We start from the raw sequence: 17442 nt of genomic DNA, 5'->3' as shown, positions 1-17442 counted from the left end.
ACACCACGTGGCTGTGGCGGGGGCGGTGAAGAGCGGGAGTAAAAGGACAGTGACACTTTTAACCCCTTCGGGGACAGGAAATCATGTCGGCTCGCCAACGCACGGTCCAATAGTCACTTAAAAACCTCGCACTCGTTAGGCACACCGGTGGTCACTTTTCAAAGCGTGGCGTTGTGTACGATTCCGGGAGAAGGGGCGAGCGGCGCAATCATCTCGGGGCCGCGGAGGCTTGGGAAGGCCACATAGGCAAAATCCCGGTCTCCGAAAGTGCACTCAGTAGACCGCTGAGGCCCCGGGGAGCAGTGTCCGTCCCAGGGAGGTCTTAAGTGGACGTCCAGCGGTGGGGGAAGTTAACCTCCGGGTCGGGAGAGGCCCCAGGCCTGGGAGAGCCTCGAGCTTCCCGAGAAAGACCAAGTTATCTCTGGGGACGGAGATACGGCGGCGACACAGAAAGTCCTTTGTCCGGAGCGGGAGTTACCCGCCGAGGCGGGGGCGGCCTCGGCCGGGGCCGCGGCGCTCTTCCGGAGGGCTAGGCCGACCGGGTCTCCGGGCGGGAGCTCGACCCCGGCCCTCGGCCGCTGAGGGCTCGCCGCGCGCCAACCCGCGAGCCGCTGGGGCCACAGCGCGGCGCGGCCCGGTCCAGCGGCGCGACCCGGGGCTCGGCCCTGGGCGGACCCGCTGCAGTGGCCCCCCCAGTCCGCCCGGGGCGCTGTGGCGGCGGCTGGTCCGGAGGGGGCGGCGGAGCCTCGGGGAGGGGAGGGGAGGAGAGGAGGGGGTGTCGGAGGCGCCGGAGCCGAGCCGGGCCGGCGGGGCGGGCGGGGAGGAGGAGGAGCCGGACGGGCTGGCGGGCGGCCGGGTGGCGGCGGCGGCGGCATGGCGGAGCCGAGCGGGGCCGAGACGAGGCCCCCGATTCGGGTCACCGTCAAGACCCCCAAGGACAAGGAGGAAATTGTGATCTGCGACCGAGCCTCGGTCAAGGAGGTAGTGCGGCCGAGTGGGGTGGGCGCTCGGAGGAGGGGTCCACAGGGGTGGGGGGCCCGAGAGACGGCCTGGCGTCCGGGACTGCCCCCGACTGCAGGGCCGGGGCCCGCGGGGACTCGGGCGGCGGGACCGAAGGGCGGGTAGGGGGCGCCCTCCGAGGGCAGGTCGCGGGAGCGTGGCGCGTGTTGGGGGACGGGTTTGGCTTGTGGTGGCCAGGGCTGGGGGCGTGGTGGAGAGCGGGGAGGGGACACCGTCACCCGCACCGGGCCGGAGAGCCTGGGCTCTGGCGGGGTGCACGCCCGCGTTTCTGGTCGGGGTTCGAGTCGCCGAAGCAGAGTGGGGCCCGGGCCGGGGGATGAGCCAAAGGAAACCGGCGGGAGGCCGTCGGAGCGCCGGGCGCCTGCTGTGCGCCTCGGGGAGCGCCCAGTGTCCACTGAGCGCCAGGGCAGGGGGGCTTTCCCGCGGCCCCAAGCCTTCGCACTCTCTCGAGTCGAGGCAGGTATTGGTTCTTGGCCCTTCTGGGATGCTCGGAGTGCAGTAGGTGCTCAATAAAATCTTGCTGAATGAGTGAGGAGGGACTGTTACTGTATTCTCCCCGGCTTGTGGCAGCCCCAGAATTTCACCTAGGCGGGGCTTAAGATAGGCCATCTGGTTGGAAGAGAGGGATCTGGAAGCTGCTTTTGCTCAGCAAGTGCACTGTTTTTACTTAGAATGTGTGTTTTGTTTTGTTTTGGAGGAGCTGATAGAATTTGGAGAGTCTTAACTCATACTGCTACCCCCCATATAAAATTGCTAAATACTATAATTTAAATAGTATTCTCTGTAAGACTGAATTTGAAAACAGCCCTGAGGGGGGAGTGTTTCTGGTCAAAAGCCTGGACTTTGATGTCCAGATCTGAGTTCCCATCTCCCCAGGACAAGTTGACCTAACCTCTCAGATCCTCGGTTTTCTCTATTTTAAAAAAGGAGATAATAACTAATACATTAGACGGCTAACCAGTGAAGGGTTAGTGCCCAATAACTGGGGTCCCTTGGTTGTAGTTGTTATGAGAAAGCTGGGAATTAAGAGAGGAGAGAAGGATGAAGCAAGACAGATCCAAGGTTGGGGAAGGAGTTAGCATGGGGAGAGTGCCCATGCGGTACCCTCACTGAGAACCGGATGGAGGGGCTGAAGCTCCGTTCTTAGATATCAGCAAGGGCTTTCTAGGGTAGGAGACTCTGGCATGGAGTTGAGAAAAAGTGCCTCTTGCTTATCCATCTCCTTGATTCAAGGAGCTGCAGCTGGAGGGATGGGGTTGAGACTGTAGAAAGAACTTCCCTTGAGTAGCAGTCAGAGTAGAAGCAGAGTCTCTGGTGGGCGAAGCCCATGCAGCCTCCATATTGATATTTGCCTCTTGATAACAGTTCAAAGAGGAAATCTCCCGGAGGTTTAAGGCTCAGCAGGATCAGCTGGTCCTGATCTTCGCAGGCAAGATCCTCAAGGATGGGGACACCCTGAACCAGCATGGGATCAAGGATGGGCTCACTGTCCATTTGGTGATCAAGACCCCTCAGAAGTAAGTTGAGGAGAAGAGCAGACCTCGCTGTGGACTGGGACTCCCATCCCTATTTCCCTATGGTTTCCTCGACTGTACCTGGAGGACCCAGGCCAGGCAGGGGGGGTCTGGGCAAGGGACCTGACTTAGCACCTAGAACGCCCTGAAATCATGATGCTAGTGACCTCCTCCCTCTCCCTGGCTTACTGGCGCCCAGCGCCCTCCCAGTCTGAGGTGGGGGTGATGGTGTTTAGAGGCGGCCTCGGCTTGCAGTGGCCGTGCGGCACAGGGAGATCCAGATGTCACTGTGCTGCCTTCCCTCTTCTGTGCCCACTCCAACGGGGAGTCTCCTTTCTCTGTCCTCAGGGCCCAAGATCCAGCTGCTGTCACTGCTTCGTCCCCCTCCACTCCAGACCCTGCCTCAGCACCCTCCACCACGCCCGCTTCACCTGCCACCCCTGCCCATCCCTCTACCTCTGGCAGTGCCACTTCGGATGCTGGCAGTGGAAGCCGGAGGAGCAGTGGTGGGGGTCCCTCACCAGGGGCAGGGGAGGGACCCCCCAGTGCTACTGCATCTATTCTCTGTAAGCCCTTGGGGAGGAGAACACAATCCTGGGTTGTGCTGGAGTGTGGGGAGCCAAGGAGGGGGAGACAGCCCTTGCTCTTAGTGGGATGGGGAGGGGAGCCCTGGACACAGCGTTCCAGACCCTGGTGCTTGAGCCAAGCTGAGGAGGAAGCCAGTCTGTGAGGGCTTCCTGGAGGAGGGGAACAGAGCTCAAGTGCTAGGAGGGAAAGGAGAGATGGAGATGGAGCCGTGGGGGCCCCTGAGTGAGGAGATTGGAAAAGATGGCTCCAACAGTAGGCTGATGGGAGGACTTGATTTACTCATTGAGCGGTGCCCTGCTGGTGGACCGAAGTGCTCTCAGCCCTCCCCCGGCTAACATCTCTCTGCCCAAAGCAGACCAGGGCGGGGACTGTGGAAGTCACTGGAAGAGGGAGATGTGAGCAGCCCCCGGGCCCACCCATCCTGGAGACCCAATTCCGTGGCTGTGCTAGGAGGGGGAAGGGCTCCTGGGGTAAACTGTGACCCTACCCCCTCCTCACAGCTGGCTTTGGGGGCATCCTGGGCCTGGGCAGCCTGGGCCTGGGCTCTGCCAACTTCATGGAGCTGCAGCAGCAGATGCAGAGGCAGCTGATGTCCAACCCTGAGATGCTGTCGCAGATCATGGAGAACCCCCTGGTCCAGGACATGATGTCTAACCCTGACCTGATGCGCCACATGATCATGGCCAACCCCCAGATGCAGCAGTTGATGGAGCGGAACCCCGAGATCAGCCACATGCTCAACAACCCCGAGCTCATGCGGCAGGTGGGTAGGGCAGAAGGCTGGAGGGTGGAGAGGCACTTGGCGCCAGCCTCTCCGACATCCATTTGTTCATTCACTCACTTAGCAGCCACGTTTTGGACATTTGAGGTACAGGGATAAAAAGATTCATGCCTAGCTTTCTAGGAACTCCTGGTGTCCAAGGGAAGGGGACAAGTGAATGGGCAATTATAGAACAGTGTGGTCGTTGCTGTCCTAAGCGCAGTCACCGGTGTCCTAAGGATAATCACAGCATAAGAAAGGGCTTCTGACCCTATCCTGGGGCTTGGAGAAGGCCTGGTGGAGGAGGTGTCACCTAGCTGAGACCCAAAGGAAGAAGGTGGGTAAACCAGGGGAAGAAAGAAAAAAAACCTCAAGGTCAAGGGACAGTAAAGCAAAGCCCTGGAAATAAGAGACAGTAGGAAGTTGGAGAGCATTATTATGGCTGAGTAGGCCTGGGGAAGAGGCCCAGCAGAGGCTGTTTGAGTGTTGGTGTTTGGGGACTTCATCTCATGGTCCAGTCCACCAGGGGACGAGAGCAGATGGTCCTCCCAACGGAGTTGTGGACACCAGTACAGGACTCACCAAAAGACAGCTTCTGCTAGGAGAGTTGTTCCTTGTCTAAAACTGTGCCTATATGTAGTGGTCACTCAGTAAGTACTGATTGGGTATTTGGACTATGGGACAAGTGGGAGTTCTGTGAAAGCAGTCTGGAAAGCAGTCTTAGAAGAGGCAGGTGTGGAACAGATGTTGGAACAACGAGAGGGAAGGTGTTCCAAGTTGGATGGGAATAAGAAGTAGCTTGCTCTTGTCATAAATCCCCTGGTGTGGATTCAGGCCATGGGTACCAGAACAGAAACCCCCCATCTTCAGTGTGGCTTAAGGCTCAGTCAGGCCGAAGACTCGGGTGGTGGTCAGGGGGTGTTTGGAACACTGTCCCAGCGGAGTCCTTCCCTGTCCAACTTGTAGTTGTTTACTAGGAACCACAGTGTGATCCTGACCAGACACACCAACCTGGCCCCAGCTGTCTCCCCCGCTAACTGGTTGTGTGTCCTGGTGCTGGAGACCATGATGTCTCTGAGCTTGTTTCCTCACCTGCCAGTGAGGGGCAGGCACACCCAGCCTGCAGGGTTATTGTGGGCCGCTTAGCCCAGCGCCTGTATGCAGTAGGTGTAGAGCAGATGTTCCTGTTCTCTCTGCCTCCTCTCCTTTCTCATATCCCTTCTTTTTTTTTTTTTTTTAAAGAGAGTGAGAGAGAGAGAGAGAGAGAGAGAGAGAGAGAGAGAGAGAGAGAGAGAGAGAGAATTTTTAATATTTATTTTAGTTCTCGGCGGACACAACTTCTTTGTTGGTATGTGGTGCTGAGGATCGAACCCGGGCCGCACGCATGCCAGGCGAGCGCGCTACCGCTTGAGCCACACCCCCAGCCCTCTCATATCCCTTCTTACTCACTTTCCTCCTGCTTCCTACCCTTCCTTGAGCCCCTGAACCTGAGAGAGGGAAACTGCTGTCTCACCCCACCTGAGAGCCTTGTCCTCCATTAGAAGAAGCCACAGGGTGCTGGGGGGGGTGGGCAGATGACAATAGAGGTAGGCGGTCTGCTCCTGCAGCTTTGGGCTGTGCACTTATGCATTCCTCAAGCAGAGCCCCTCCTCAGGGTGTGTGTGTGAGTGAGGATTGAACCCAGGAGTGCTCTACCAAGCTACGTGCCCAGGTTTTTAATTTTGAGACATGGTCTCACTAAGTTGCCCAATCTGGCCTCAAAGTTGCGATGAAGTAGCTGGGGTTACAGGTGTGTGCCACCGCACCCAGCTTGGTGCTCCCCTGGTTCCAGGGCCCATGGCATCTCTCTCCCTTCACCAGACAATGGAGCTTGCTCGGAATCCTGCAATGATGCAAGAGATGATGCGGAACCAGGACCGGGCCCTGAGTAACCTCGAGAGCATCCCTGGGGGTTACAATGCCCTGCGCCGCATGTACACCGACATCCAGGAGCCCATGTTCAGTGCTGCCCGGGAACAGGTGGGGCCAGGGGCTGGGCTAGGGGAGGGTCTGTCTGGTTTAGGATTCTCTGCCCCCTGCTGAGGCCAGCCTGGGCTGTTGCCTACCCCTCCATCCTTCTGCAGTTCCCTGAGGGGTGGGCCTTGGCTAGGAGGCATTCTGCAGCAGTGCAAACCAGAGGAGTCCAGTTTGTCATGGGCTGAGGGTAGCACACAGCAGACATCCATAGAGAACTCGGTGAGGTGGTGTGTTTGAGGGACTTGACATTGTTTTGACAAACTTCTTGTATCAGGGGTTCAGAATTGTGGGGCAGACCTGGGTGGGGTCACGTCAGCCCTAGTACAGTGTGTCTCAAGTGTGGTCCGTGGCTTACCTGCATCAGCCTCACCTGGGGAGCTTGTTAATAATGAGATTCCTGCTCCCCAGCTCTGAGCAACATTTGCAATTAATCAACCTCCTACATCATGGCCTGGGATTATACATTTTTAAAAATGCTTTATGAATTTATTCCAAATATACAAAAAGTATGATAAAAATTTAGCATTCTCTTGTATCCAGGTTGCCATATATATATATATATATATATATATATATATATATTTTTTTTTTTTTTAGTTGTAAATGGGTATAATACCTTTGTTTGTTTATGTGGTGCTGAGGATCAAACCCAATGCCTCATGCATGAGAGACAAGCACTCTACCACTGAGCCACAATGCCATCCTGCCACATATAATTTTAATTCCTTTCTTGGTTCTTTTTTTTTTTTTTTCTGGGATTGAACACAGGGGCACTTTACCACTGAGCTGCAGTCCCAGGGCCCCCCTCCCCCTTTTTCTTTTGAGACAGGTTCTCACTACATTGCTTAAGGTCTTGCTAAGTTGCTGAGGCTGGCCTCAAACTTGCCATCCTCCTGTCTCAGCCTCGAAATTTAATTTTATGTCATACATATTATATATCTGTATGTTTCAAAATTCAGAAGTTACACAAAATAAAAAGTATTCAAAAAGTATGGGAAGTCATGCAAGCCAAAAAAGGTATACAAAAGGGATCCTCTTGGGCTGGGGTTGGGGCTCAGTCAAATAAGTCATTCTAGGTCGAGTCGTAGACTTCACTGGGATTCTCTGTCTCCTCAGCAGAAGGAACTGCTGTCCTGAGGGCAGGGTTTATCATTGTATTCCTTTATTGCTTTTGCATATATCCAGGAACATCTCTAGTATCCTTTCCCATACTAAACCTTGTGGAAGTGGTATCAGCTGTTCCTGTCACTCTAACTTGCTCCTTCTGAAACGTTTTATTGAAGATTAAGAGAACTACAGAAGAGTGACATACCCTCAAGTGTACAGCTTGATGAATTTCACAATTAACTAACACCCTGGTGTGAGGGCGGGAACCCACCTGATTTGTTCCTGTGGAAAGGAAAGGGTCCATGTCCTGGGAGGCCCTGCTTTCCCAACAGATGAGCCCTTCTTGAAGTTTCTTCCCTCCACCAAGTCTCCAAGCTGAGTTTTCTTTTGCTGGCTCTTCTGTTCCCCTATCCTGTCCCTCTCTCCCTACAACCATCCCTAATTGTCTTAATCAGCCTTGGTATCTGGTAGAGTGAAATCCCCACCATATTCTTCAGGACCATCTTGGTTATTCTTGGCATCGCTCTTTCAGATTTTTAAAATTGCTTGAGGGATCAACTGTGAATCTATTTTTATTTTATTTATTTAGGTACTGGTGATTGAACCCAGGGGTACTTAACCACTGAGCCACATCTCCAGCCCTTTTTTATTTTTTATTTTGAGACAGGATCTCACTAAGTTGCTTAGGGCCTCACTAAATTGCTGAGGCTGGCCTCCAACTTGTGATCCTCCTGCCTCAGTGTGCACTACCATGCCTGGCTAAAATAAATAACATTCTTTTGAAAAATAAGTGTTTTCCAAGGCAAATAAAACTTTACAGGAAAGTTGGCCTTGTTTCACATTTTTGCAGATCTCTTTAATGCCTGGCTTTCTATACAAAACAGTTGGCTTCTCAGATCTTACTTGTTCCACTGAATGTCACCTTACGAAGCCTCTGGAAAACTACACTATATCCTCATGAGACAATAAGAGTGAAAAAGGCAAATTAATATCTTAGAATCATAAAAATCATTTTAAACCTTGCAGGATTCTGGGACCACACTTTGAGAACTAGGATATTCGAGGGATCTTTTGAGTATTAGAATAAATAGTAGGTGTTCAATAAATAGCAGCTGCTATCACTGTGGGTTGTTAGGAAGAGAGTCTGTCAGGTGTACCAGGAAGAACAAAGCAGAGCTGAGAACTAGGTAGAGTAAGGTGCTAGGCAGATTACCAGAACAGGAAATCTGAAGCAGGGACAAAGATTGAAATTATGGTATGTGAACCCTGGCCTGCAAGCCCTGTTATCTGAACAGGCATCTGGTAAGGCGAAGGAACCACTGCTCAGAGAGGAGCCCTTGATCATCTGTGTTCCCATGGCCACTTAGAATAACAGGAAAAGTGACTGTGTGGAGAGGGGCTGGGGCTGCTCAGAATACTCCTGCTTCCTTGCTTCAGGACCACCCGGAGCTCAGAGAGGGACTGCTGAGCTCTGTGACCCTGAGGAAGGCTAAGCAGTGCAGAAGGGTGTGGAACACCCGCAGCAAGTACAGCCCTGGACTCCTGAGCTCTGTCCCTCTGTCCGAGTGCTGAGAGGGCACTCCTGGTTCCCTGAGGTGCAGACCTGGGCCACCCTCGGGAACACAGTGGGGGCCCTGGTACTGAGGCATGAGAGGGATCAAGACCTGTTGGGCTGAAGACCCAGAGTAGGAGGTTCCTTTTGGGGTTCCACAAAAGAGGGGAAGGGGAAAACCTAGAAGAGGGCATGCGCAGCTAGAGGTGTACTCCACTAGAGGGCGCCACCGTGGTGGGCCTGAATGGACAGAGAATGCCTCTTAAGGACCTGGAGAGTTGGGGAGAAGGTTCTGGGATTTAGCATCAGACTAAGAGGGCTGGGAGAAGGGGAGCTGGGGGTAGGTCAAGGTTGAATGAGAGGGCCAGGTCTAAGAGCCGCTCCCATCAAGTCAGCAGTTTTATTGAGCACCTACTAATATGGATTGAAGCTACAAAGGTAAATCTTTGCCCCCTAAAAGTTACAGGAAAACAAATATCTTATTACAGAGTGGGAAAGGTGTGTGTAAAGTGCTTCAGGTCACAAAGAGAGAGAGAGACCAACTTAGAGCCACCAGGAGAGGAGGGAAGTTTCCAGTTATCTAAGGGATCAGTTCTGTGGTCATTAGCATCAGCCAGCTCCCACCCCCAGGGCAAGGGTGGAGCTGTAGGTCATTGGACAAACAGCTGGGACCTGGAGTCCAAGTTCTTGATCTCCCTCCCTTTTCTGGGGGAGGGGAGTCTATTAGGAGAAAGAAGAGAAAGGGCATAGCCCTTGTCCCTAACTTGTTTCAGTCCTTAACCCAAAACCTTTCCCTCCTCCCAGTTTGGCAACAATCCCTTCTCTTCCCTGGCCGGGAACTCCGACAGCTCATCCTCCCAACCTCTGCGGACTGAGAATCGAGAGCCCCTCCCTAACCCCTGGAGCCCCTCGCCCCCCGCCTCCCAGGCCCCCGGGTCCGGTGGGGAGGGCACCGGAGGATCGGGGACCAGCCAGGTGCACCCGACAGTCTCCAACCCTTTTGGGATCAATGCGGCTAGCCTGGGGTCAGGTATGTCCTAGGGTGGAAGTTTAGTGGGGTCACCAGGGCAGTCTCCTGCCCCCAGGACTAAGTGGGATTCACACTGTTCCAGGATGTTGAAAATAGGTGGGATTGTATTAAGGCTACTGAGGGGGCTTAGCAGCCTAGAGTAGTGGCCCCACTGTTCCGAGGGTGAGAGTTTGATTTTGGCCATGTCCTGATATCCCTGGGAGTGACCTGAACAATGGCTCATGAATAAACCAGGTCCCGTTTCCCAGGCTCCATGAGCACCTTTGGTTCCATCCAGTGTAAATGGGCCAGAGTGGGAGGCGAGAGTGGGTGGGGTAGGCAGGGGTGGAGGAGAATCAGGGCAGACTTGGGGACAGGCAGATGTGTAACTGACGGAGGTAGATGTGCAGGGCTGCCCTACACAGACGGACAAAAGTGATGCACTGTGCAACCCTACAGAATGCCCAATTTATCTGGACTCTGACTGTACACATGGCCCTGGGGATGTCTTTGGTGGATACCCTGATTTCTCTGTTCACTGGGGGATATCTAGAATGGGAAAGTCCTTTCCCCTCCATGTGCTTCAGTGACCTTATCTATAAAATAAGGACTGGAATTTGGTCCATGGTTTTCAAATTGTGTTCCTGAGTTCTGGGGAGTCGGGACCATCTCCAGGATGAGGAAGAACCAAATAGGAGAGGCTCTCGGCCTCCTGTCCCAGCTCCAACCAGACCACTGACATATGTGGTTTCTGAGTGAGATTTGGCTTGAGGAAAGGGTCTCTGCTACTAAGACAAGTTTGAAAAACACTGGTCTAGGTGACATTTAATCCTTTCCAACTCAGACATTATCTGAGCTTGTGGCAGGAACAGTCCAGAAAGGGCATGAATTAGACCCAGTTTCTAGCTGGCTTGTTCTTAGAAAAGTGGATGGAGAAGTCCAGGCCAGAGAAGGACAGACTTTCCTCAGGCTCAGAGGCCTGGAGCCTTGCCACAGTACTTGGGTGCCCTTGAGCATTGCCTTTCTGAGTTTCATGACCATTCAGTGTCCAAAGTAAGGTAGACTGAAGTGAAGCATGTGGTTCCCATCTGGACCCCTTCTCTCCTGTTTTATTTCACCTTCCTCGTCCTAGGGATGTTCAACAGCCCAGAAATGCAGGCGCTCCTCCAGCAGATCTCTGAGAACCCCCAGCTGATGCAGAATGTGATTTCAGCCCCCTACATGCGCAGCATGATGCAGACACTTGCCCAGAACCCTGACTTTGCTGCTCAGGTATCAAACTGGCTCAGGGGAGTGTTGCTGGGGAGGGCTCCTTGAGTGAGAGCAGTTTCTTTTGGTCTAAACACTCTGGTTCGCCGGGCGTGGTGGCGCACACTTGCTATCCCAGCAGCTCAGGAGGCTGAGACAGGAGGATCTGAAGGTCAAAGCCAGCCTCAGCAACTTAGTGAGACTCTAAGCAATTCAGTAAGATGCTAAGCAACTCAGCGAGACCCTGTCTCTGAATAAAATATAAAAGGGGCTGAGGATATGGCTCAGTGGTTAAGTGCTCCTGGGTTCAATCCACGGTACAAAAAAAATCAAAAGCAAACTCTTAACAAAAATCACTGGGGCTCAGTGGTAGAGCGCTTACCTCACACCCATGAGGCACTGGGTTCGATCCCCAGCACCACATAAAATAAATAAATAAATAAACAAAATAAAGGTATTGTGTCCATCTACAAGTAAAAATACCCCCCCCCCAAAAAAAAAAACACTGTTGTTCTGGGCACAGTGGCAAAAACCTGCTGTTCTAGGGACTCAGGAGGCTGAGGTAGGAGGATAGCAAGTTCAAGAGTAGCCTCAGCAACTTGGCGAAACCTTTTCTCAAAATGAAAAATAAGAGGCTGGGGATGTGGCTCAGTGGTAGAGCGCGTGTTGGGAAGTTGAGGCCCTGGGTTTAACCCCTGCACAATCAAACAAAACACTGGGACTGCCAGACTGCTTGAGTTCTGCCACATCTCTTCGTGAGCTAACAGTTATTTAACCTCCCAGTTTCCTCATCTGCAAAATGATATTAGACTACTTCCTGCCTCACTAGGTTAAAGGATTAGAAAAGTTAACACGTCAAGTGCTTAGAACATAGTGTGCCACAAAGTAAGCCCCGTGTACTTGGAAGTGTTAGCTGGTGTCACCACCATCTGACCAGACTGAGCAGCCTGACATCTGACTCTTCATTTCTCAGAGCATGGTTCCATCTCCTTGCTGTCCCACGTGGGCCTTTAGGATATCTGAGGTCCTTGGGAGCCCTGGCCAGATTCCCTATAGTGGTGGGGGTTGTGGGGGTGGCTGAGGCTGTGGGCAGTTCTCCGGGTGGGAAGTTCCAGGCCTCTCTTCTACCTTCACTCTGGCAGATGATGGTGAATGTGCCCCTCTTTGCCGGGAACCCCCAACTGCAGGAGCAGCTCCGGCTGCAGCTCCCCGTCTTCCTGCAGCAGGTGAGTACGGGGCCTAGAGGGGCAGAACTGGGCTCTGGACTTAGGCTGCCTGCTCTTCCCACCACTCCCGCTGCCTGTCTCTTTCCCAGATGCAGAATCCGGAGTCCCTGTCTATCCTCACCAATCCCCAGGCCATGCAGGCCTTGCTGCAGATCCAGCAGGGACTGCAGACCTTACAGACTGAGGCCCCCGGGCTGGTACCCAGGTGAGGGCCAGTGCCCCCTTCCTCCCCTCTCTGCCCTCTCTGGCAGCCTTTGTGTCCCCGAGGATCTGCTGTCCCATCGCCCCCCCGGCTGTTTTTCCTTCTGGATCTCATATCCCCACCTCTCTTGAATGCCGGCTCCTACCCTTGGCCTTTCCTGCCTGCAGCCTTGGCTCTTTTGGGATGTCCCGGGCCACAGCGCCCTCAACGGGCAGCAGCTCTGGGTCTACGGCCGAGGGCCCCATGTCTTCGCCAGCCACGCCCGCCACGACTCCTCCCACCGGGGCTTCCAGTGCCCAGCAGCAGCTCATGCAGCAGATGATCCAGCTTTTGGCTGGGAGTGGAAACTCACAGGTACCAGGGGCAGCAGGGCTGGTACTGGGCTCACCACTTCCCCCGGGCAGCGTCAAGGGTAGCAGTAGACCAGAGGCAGCAGGGCCGGCTTTGCAGTCGGCCAGAGCTGGCTGGCCTGCCATTCACCAGGCGCCGGCAGTCTACCAGCCACCCCTCAGTTCAGTTCCTACAGCTGTAAGGTGGAGGTGAATAGTGATAGTCCTCTGGTGTGCTCGGTACTGCTCCAGATGCTCTGTATAAGAGTTCATTACCTCATTCTTTTTTTTTTTTAGATATTGATGGACCTTTATTTTATTTATTTGTCTATATTCGGTGCAGAGGATTGAACCCAGTGCCTCACACATGCTAGGCCCTAGCCCCAGCCCCATTACCTTATTCTTAGGAGAAAGTTATTGTTAGTATTATCTCTGTATTACAAATGGGGAAACTGAGGCCCAGAGAGGTTCAGTGGATTCCTCATTTTCATAGCTAGTAAGTAAGGGAGCCAGGCATTCTGGTTCCAGAATTTACGCTTTCCACCCTCACCACTGGGAATTGAACCAGGGGTGCTCAACCATTGAGCTACTTCCCCAGCCCTTTAATTAATTTATTTATTTCTAATACCTTTGTTTTATTTATTTATTTTTATGTGGTGCTGAGGATCAAAGCCAGTGCCTCACACGTGAGAGGCAAGTGTTCTACCACTGAGCTACAGCCCAGCCCTTATTTTTAATTTTGAAACAGGGTCTTGCTGTTCTGAGGCTGTGGCTCAGCTGGTAGAGTGCTTGGCTAGGATGTGTGAAGCACTGGGTTCAATTCTCAGCACTGCATATAAATAAATAAAGTGAAGATCCATTGACAACCAAAAATAAATAAATAAATAAATAATAAGAAGAAAAGAAACCAGGCCTTGCTAAGTTTCCCAGGCTGGCCTTGAACTTGCAATCCCCTTGCCTCAGCTTCCAAATTGCTGAGATTACAGGCATATGCTGTGCCCGGCCAGAAGTATACCTTTTATTTATTTGTTTACTTTTTGTGGTGCTGGGGATTGAACCCAGGGCTTTGTGCATGTGAGGCAAGCACTCTACCTCTTTTTTTTTTTTAATTAGTTGTTGATGGATCTTTATTTATTTATGTGTGGTGCTGAGGATGGAACCCAGTGCCTCATACATGCTAGGCAAGTGCTCCACCACTGAGCCCCAGCCCCAGCCCCTGTTCATCCTCTTTTGGGGAGGGGAGGGTTAGAAATGAACCATGGCCTTGCATAGCCTAAGCACACATTCGACAACTGAGCAACCTTCCCAGTCCCTCAGGTATTTGTTTGGTAATTAAAACAGCTTCCACCTCCGAGACTTTGGTTTGTTTGTTTTTTTTTTTAATAAATTTTTATTTATTTTTTAGTTGTAGTTGGACACAAAACCTCCATTTCACTTGTTTATTTTTTTTTTTAATGTGGTGCTGAGGACTGAACCCAGGGTTTTGCACATGTGAGGCAAGCGTTCTACCGCTGAGCCACAACTCCAGCCCCCACCTCGGAGACTTTGGAAGGAGGAATCTGGAAGGATTGCAGAGTCCTGGGCCACAAAGTCAAGGCCAGGGCTTGGAGTAGGGGAAGAGATACAGATGCCCTGGATTGTCTCTAACCTCTGTGACCCACAGGGAAAAGCTGCTCAACAAAAATGTGTGTGAAGCCAGTGGTGGTCGTGCACACGTGTAATCCCAGCAACCTCAGAGGCTGAGGCAGAAGGATCGCAAGTTCGAGGCTAGCCTCAGCAGCTTAGTGGGGCTGTTAGCATTCTTAGCAAGACCCTGTCTCAAAATTTAAAAATAAGGGCTGGGCGTATAGCTCAATAGTAAAGCACTTGCCTAGCATGTGCATGGCCCTGGGTTCAATCCTTAGTATTACAATAAAAAGAGACCCAGACAGGTAGGGCTGGAGATGTGCCTCAGTGAGTGGTTGAGCACCCCTGGATTCAATCCCTGGCACTAAAAAAAAAAAAAAAAGTGTGAAGCTACTCAGCCCCTCAGGAGACTGAGGCAGAGTATAACAAGTTCAAGGCCAACGTCAGCAACCCAGCAAGACCCTGTCTAAAATTAAAAAGGGCTGGGAATGTAGCTCAGTGGTGCCCGTGTTCAGTCCCTCCTACAGCTTCATACATACAGACATACAGTTTTTTCCTGGGACCCTTCTCTGGCCTCTTAATGTGGCTGTGTGTGCGATGACCGTCAGGAAGGAGCATGTTTGGCCTGCCTTTTATTTGGCCACAGAGCATTTGGCTTTTGGAGCACTTGTTAATATCTCCAGAGTATTTATGGGAAATAGGAATATAAAGTGACCCAGGCCTATCAGGCACTTTGAGGTTTCAAGTAAGATCCCTGCCTTTTTATCATAGTTCTTCAGTGACTCGGGAGCTCTTCCCGGTGGCCTTCCTGTGCAGCCCCCTCCTCCCCACCCCACTGACTGAGGACATCAGGGACCTGTTGGTGTTGTAAGCCCTTCAGCTTCAGCTACTCCTCTGGGGTGGGTTCTGTGCCCACTTCATAAGGCTTGTCCCCTCCAGGTGCAGACGCCAGAAGTGAGATTTCAGCAACAACTGGAGCAGCTCAACTCCATGGGTTTCATCAATCGTGAGGCCAATCTGCAGGCCCTGATTGCCACTGGAGGGGACATCAACGCAGCTATCGAGAGACTCCTGGGCTCCCAGCTCTCCTAATCCTTCGGCCCATGCCTCCTGCCTCTCCCCTGACCCAGTACCGACCTTTGGTTCCTCTGTCAGCCCCTAACCTCTACAGCTTATCCCTCTGTCTTCTTCTTTGACTCTCCAAACAGTAGGGTGACCTTAGAGGCATGGGCCCAATGCCACCACTCTGTCTGAGAATTTTGATCTCACTGCTGTCTCTAACAGAGTCTTCTCTCCTGGTCCTCCTTGAGCAGAGGTGATTAAACAGTTTTCACAGTTCTGTTGGTCGACCCCAACCTCCTTGCCCACACCACCTTTTGCAATCTTCAGACTTCTCAGTGGGGACTGCAAAGTTGCAGGAGGACCCAACTCTCTGGTTTACTGGAACAGTCTTCCATCCACACCACTAGGCTTTGGCTTCTCTTAGCTTACCTTTGGTAACTGTCCTCTTCCCCACCCTCCCTGGGCCCTCCAGGGCTAGCACCGCACTCTGAAGGTGGGGGCAGGTGAAACACGCTGTGATTTTTCTCCTCAAACCCTACTCTGGGCACTTCACCTAGGACTTTTTCTTGGGCTCTGTTGGGACTTCTCATCCAAAGGGGAACACAAGGCACAGCACTCTGGATGGAAATTAACAGGCCCTGGACCAGAGCAATGAAGACTGTTACAGCAGAGGAGCCATTGAGATTTCCTAGAGGAAGGGGACAGGGAGGCAGCCTGAGCAAAAGGCTTGAGATTGGAACTACAGCTGGGTCTGGGAGTACTAGTAGCTCTTTAGGCAAGAGACTCCAGGCCCAGGCCCGACTGAGGAGAAATAGGTAGACTAATGGGATTTGAACTGAAGAAGGGCTCGATGCTAAGCAGTGTCACACACACGTTCCCACGAACTCAAGACCTCCCTGTCTCTCCTGTCCCCAGTAATTGTGAGTTCCACTCAAAGGGTATGGAGGGGATTGGAGTCTGTTGAGCAGGGGTAGTGTGTGTGCATGTGTGCCCACATGTGAGGTGGGCCAGTCGGGTTCTTTGTGGATTTCTAGTTTAGTGCTGCCTCTCAGAGGGACAAGCGAGTAAGAGGGCTGGTCTAGAGCAGAATGGGAACACCCAGGAGGGCTTAGGCCTCTGGATGCTGGATCACGGAAAGGCAGTGTGGGGATCCTTGTGAAGCTGCTGGGTGTGACTGGTACCCTTACCACCCACCACTGTTTTGGAGACTAGCACAGGGGGTTTCTCCCTCCAGAGCCCCTGGTCTTTCCATTTTTTACTGTTTTCCCTCCAGGCCAGAAAGTTTATTTGAGGAGGGAGAGGGGATGGTGGCAATGATGCCTTTAATCTGGAACTGGACATTGCTGTACTGGAGCATGGAGGAGGCTCTTACCACCTCCTCCCTCAGCTGTGTGGCCCCGCTGCTTGGAGAACACGGAGGCAAGAGGAACAGAATTTTGCTCCAAGTGGGAAAGGGTCCCAAAAGTCCAGAGAAGATGTCTGCCCTTTTCCTCCCTACCTCCCCCAACTCCCACACTGGCCTTTGTAAATAAATGGTGTGATGTTTGTTGTGAAAGTGTGTTGGTGTGTTTTCTGCTGCAGGCTGGCTAGACAACATCCTGGTTCTACCAGGAAAAAGGTGGACTCTAGAGGGGTTTGAAGTTGGGTTCAGTTACCACAGCTGTTAAGGAGCATTGACGGTTAAGAGAGAACTGGCCAGGCCCAGTGGCGCACACCTGTAATCCCAGCAGCTCCGGAGGCTGAGACGGGAGGATCGTGAGTTCAAAGCCAGCCTCAGCAATGGCAAGGCATTAAGCAACTCAGTGAGACCTTGTCTCTAATAAAATACAAAATTGGGCTGGGGATGTGGCTTCGTGGTTGAGTGCCCTTGAGTTCAATCCTTGGTACCCCCAAAATAAATAAATAAATATCTGATCAGCCGGGTGCAGTGGCACCTGCCTGTAATCCCAGCAGCTCAGGAGACTGAGGCAGGAGGAACGAAAGTTCAAAGCCAGCCTCAGCAACTTAGCAAGGCCCTAAGCAGCTCAGCAAGACCCTGTCTCTAAATAAAATATAAAAAAAAGCTGGGATATGCTCAGCGATTGAGTGCCCCTGTGTTCAATCACTGATACCAAAAAAGAAAAAAAAATTAAACTGATCATGGAGGTATCAAAGACCTGGTTTAAGAATGAGGAAGATTGCAT

General features: G+C 52.5%; 1 protein-coding gene across 3 annotated transcripts; it reads left to right on the top strand.

Annotated features, from left to right (window-relative positions):
• Positions 1 to 740: 740 nt before the first annotated feature.
• UBQLN4 (ubiquilin 4) lies at positions 741 to 16814 on the top strand. 3 transcript variants are annotated; one of them, XM_081305256.1, is made up of 12 exons: positions 741 to 981; positions 2386 to 2537; positions 2883 to 3100; positions 3623 to 3885; positions 5743 to 5901; positions 9362 to 9587; positions 10699 to 10838; positions 11957 to 12040; positions 12130 to 12245; positions 12410 to 12596; positions 14969 to 15064; positions 15137 to 15181. In XM_081305256.1, exons 1-11 carry the CDS (start codon positions 874 to 876, stop codon positions 15038 to 15040), a joined length of 1725 nt encoding a protein of 574 aa, XP_081161382.1. In that variant the 5' UTR covers positions 741 to 873; the 3' UTR covers positions 15041 to 15064; positions 15137 to 15181. The 3 variants fall into 3 exon arrangements, with proteins under 3 accessions (XP_081161382.1, XP_081161381.1, XP_081161383.1); XM_081305255.1 differs by lacking the exon at positions 14969 to 15064 and having other exon boundaries at positions 15137 to 16814; XM_081305257.1 differs by lacking the exons at positions 9362 to 9587; positions 10699 to 10838; positions 14969 to 15064 and having other exon boundaries at positions 15137 to 16814.
• Positions 16815 to 17442: the final 628 nt, after the last annotated feature.

This window comes from Spermophilus citellus, assembly GCF_964194105.1.
Source record: "Spermophilus citellus genome assembly, chromosome: 9".
NCBI lineage: Eukaryota > Metazoa > Chordata > Mammalia > Rodentia > Sciuridae > Spermophilus > Spermophilus citellus.
This window is presented reverse-complemented; position numbering and strand designations above follow the sequence as displayed.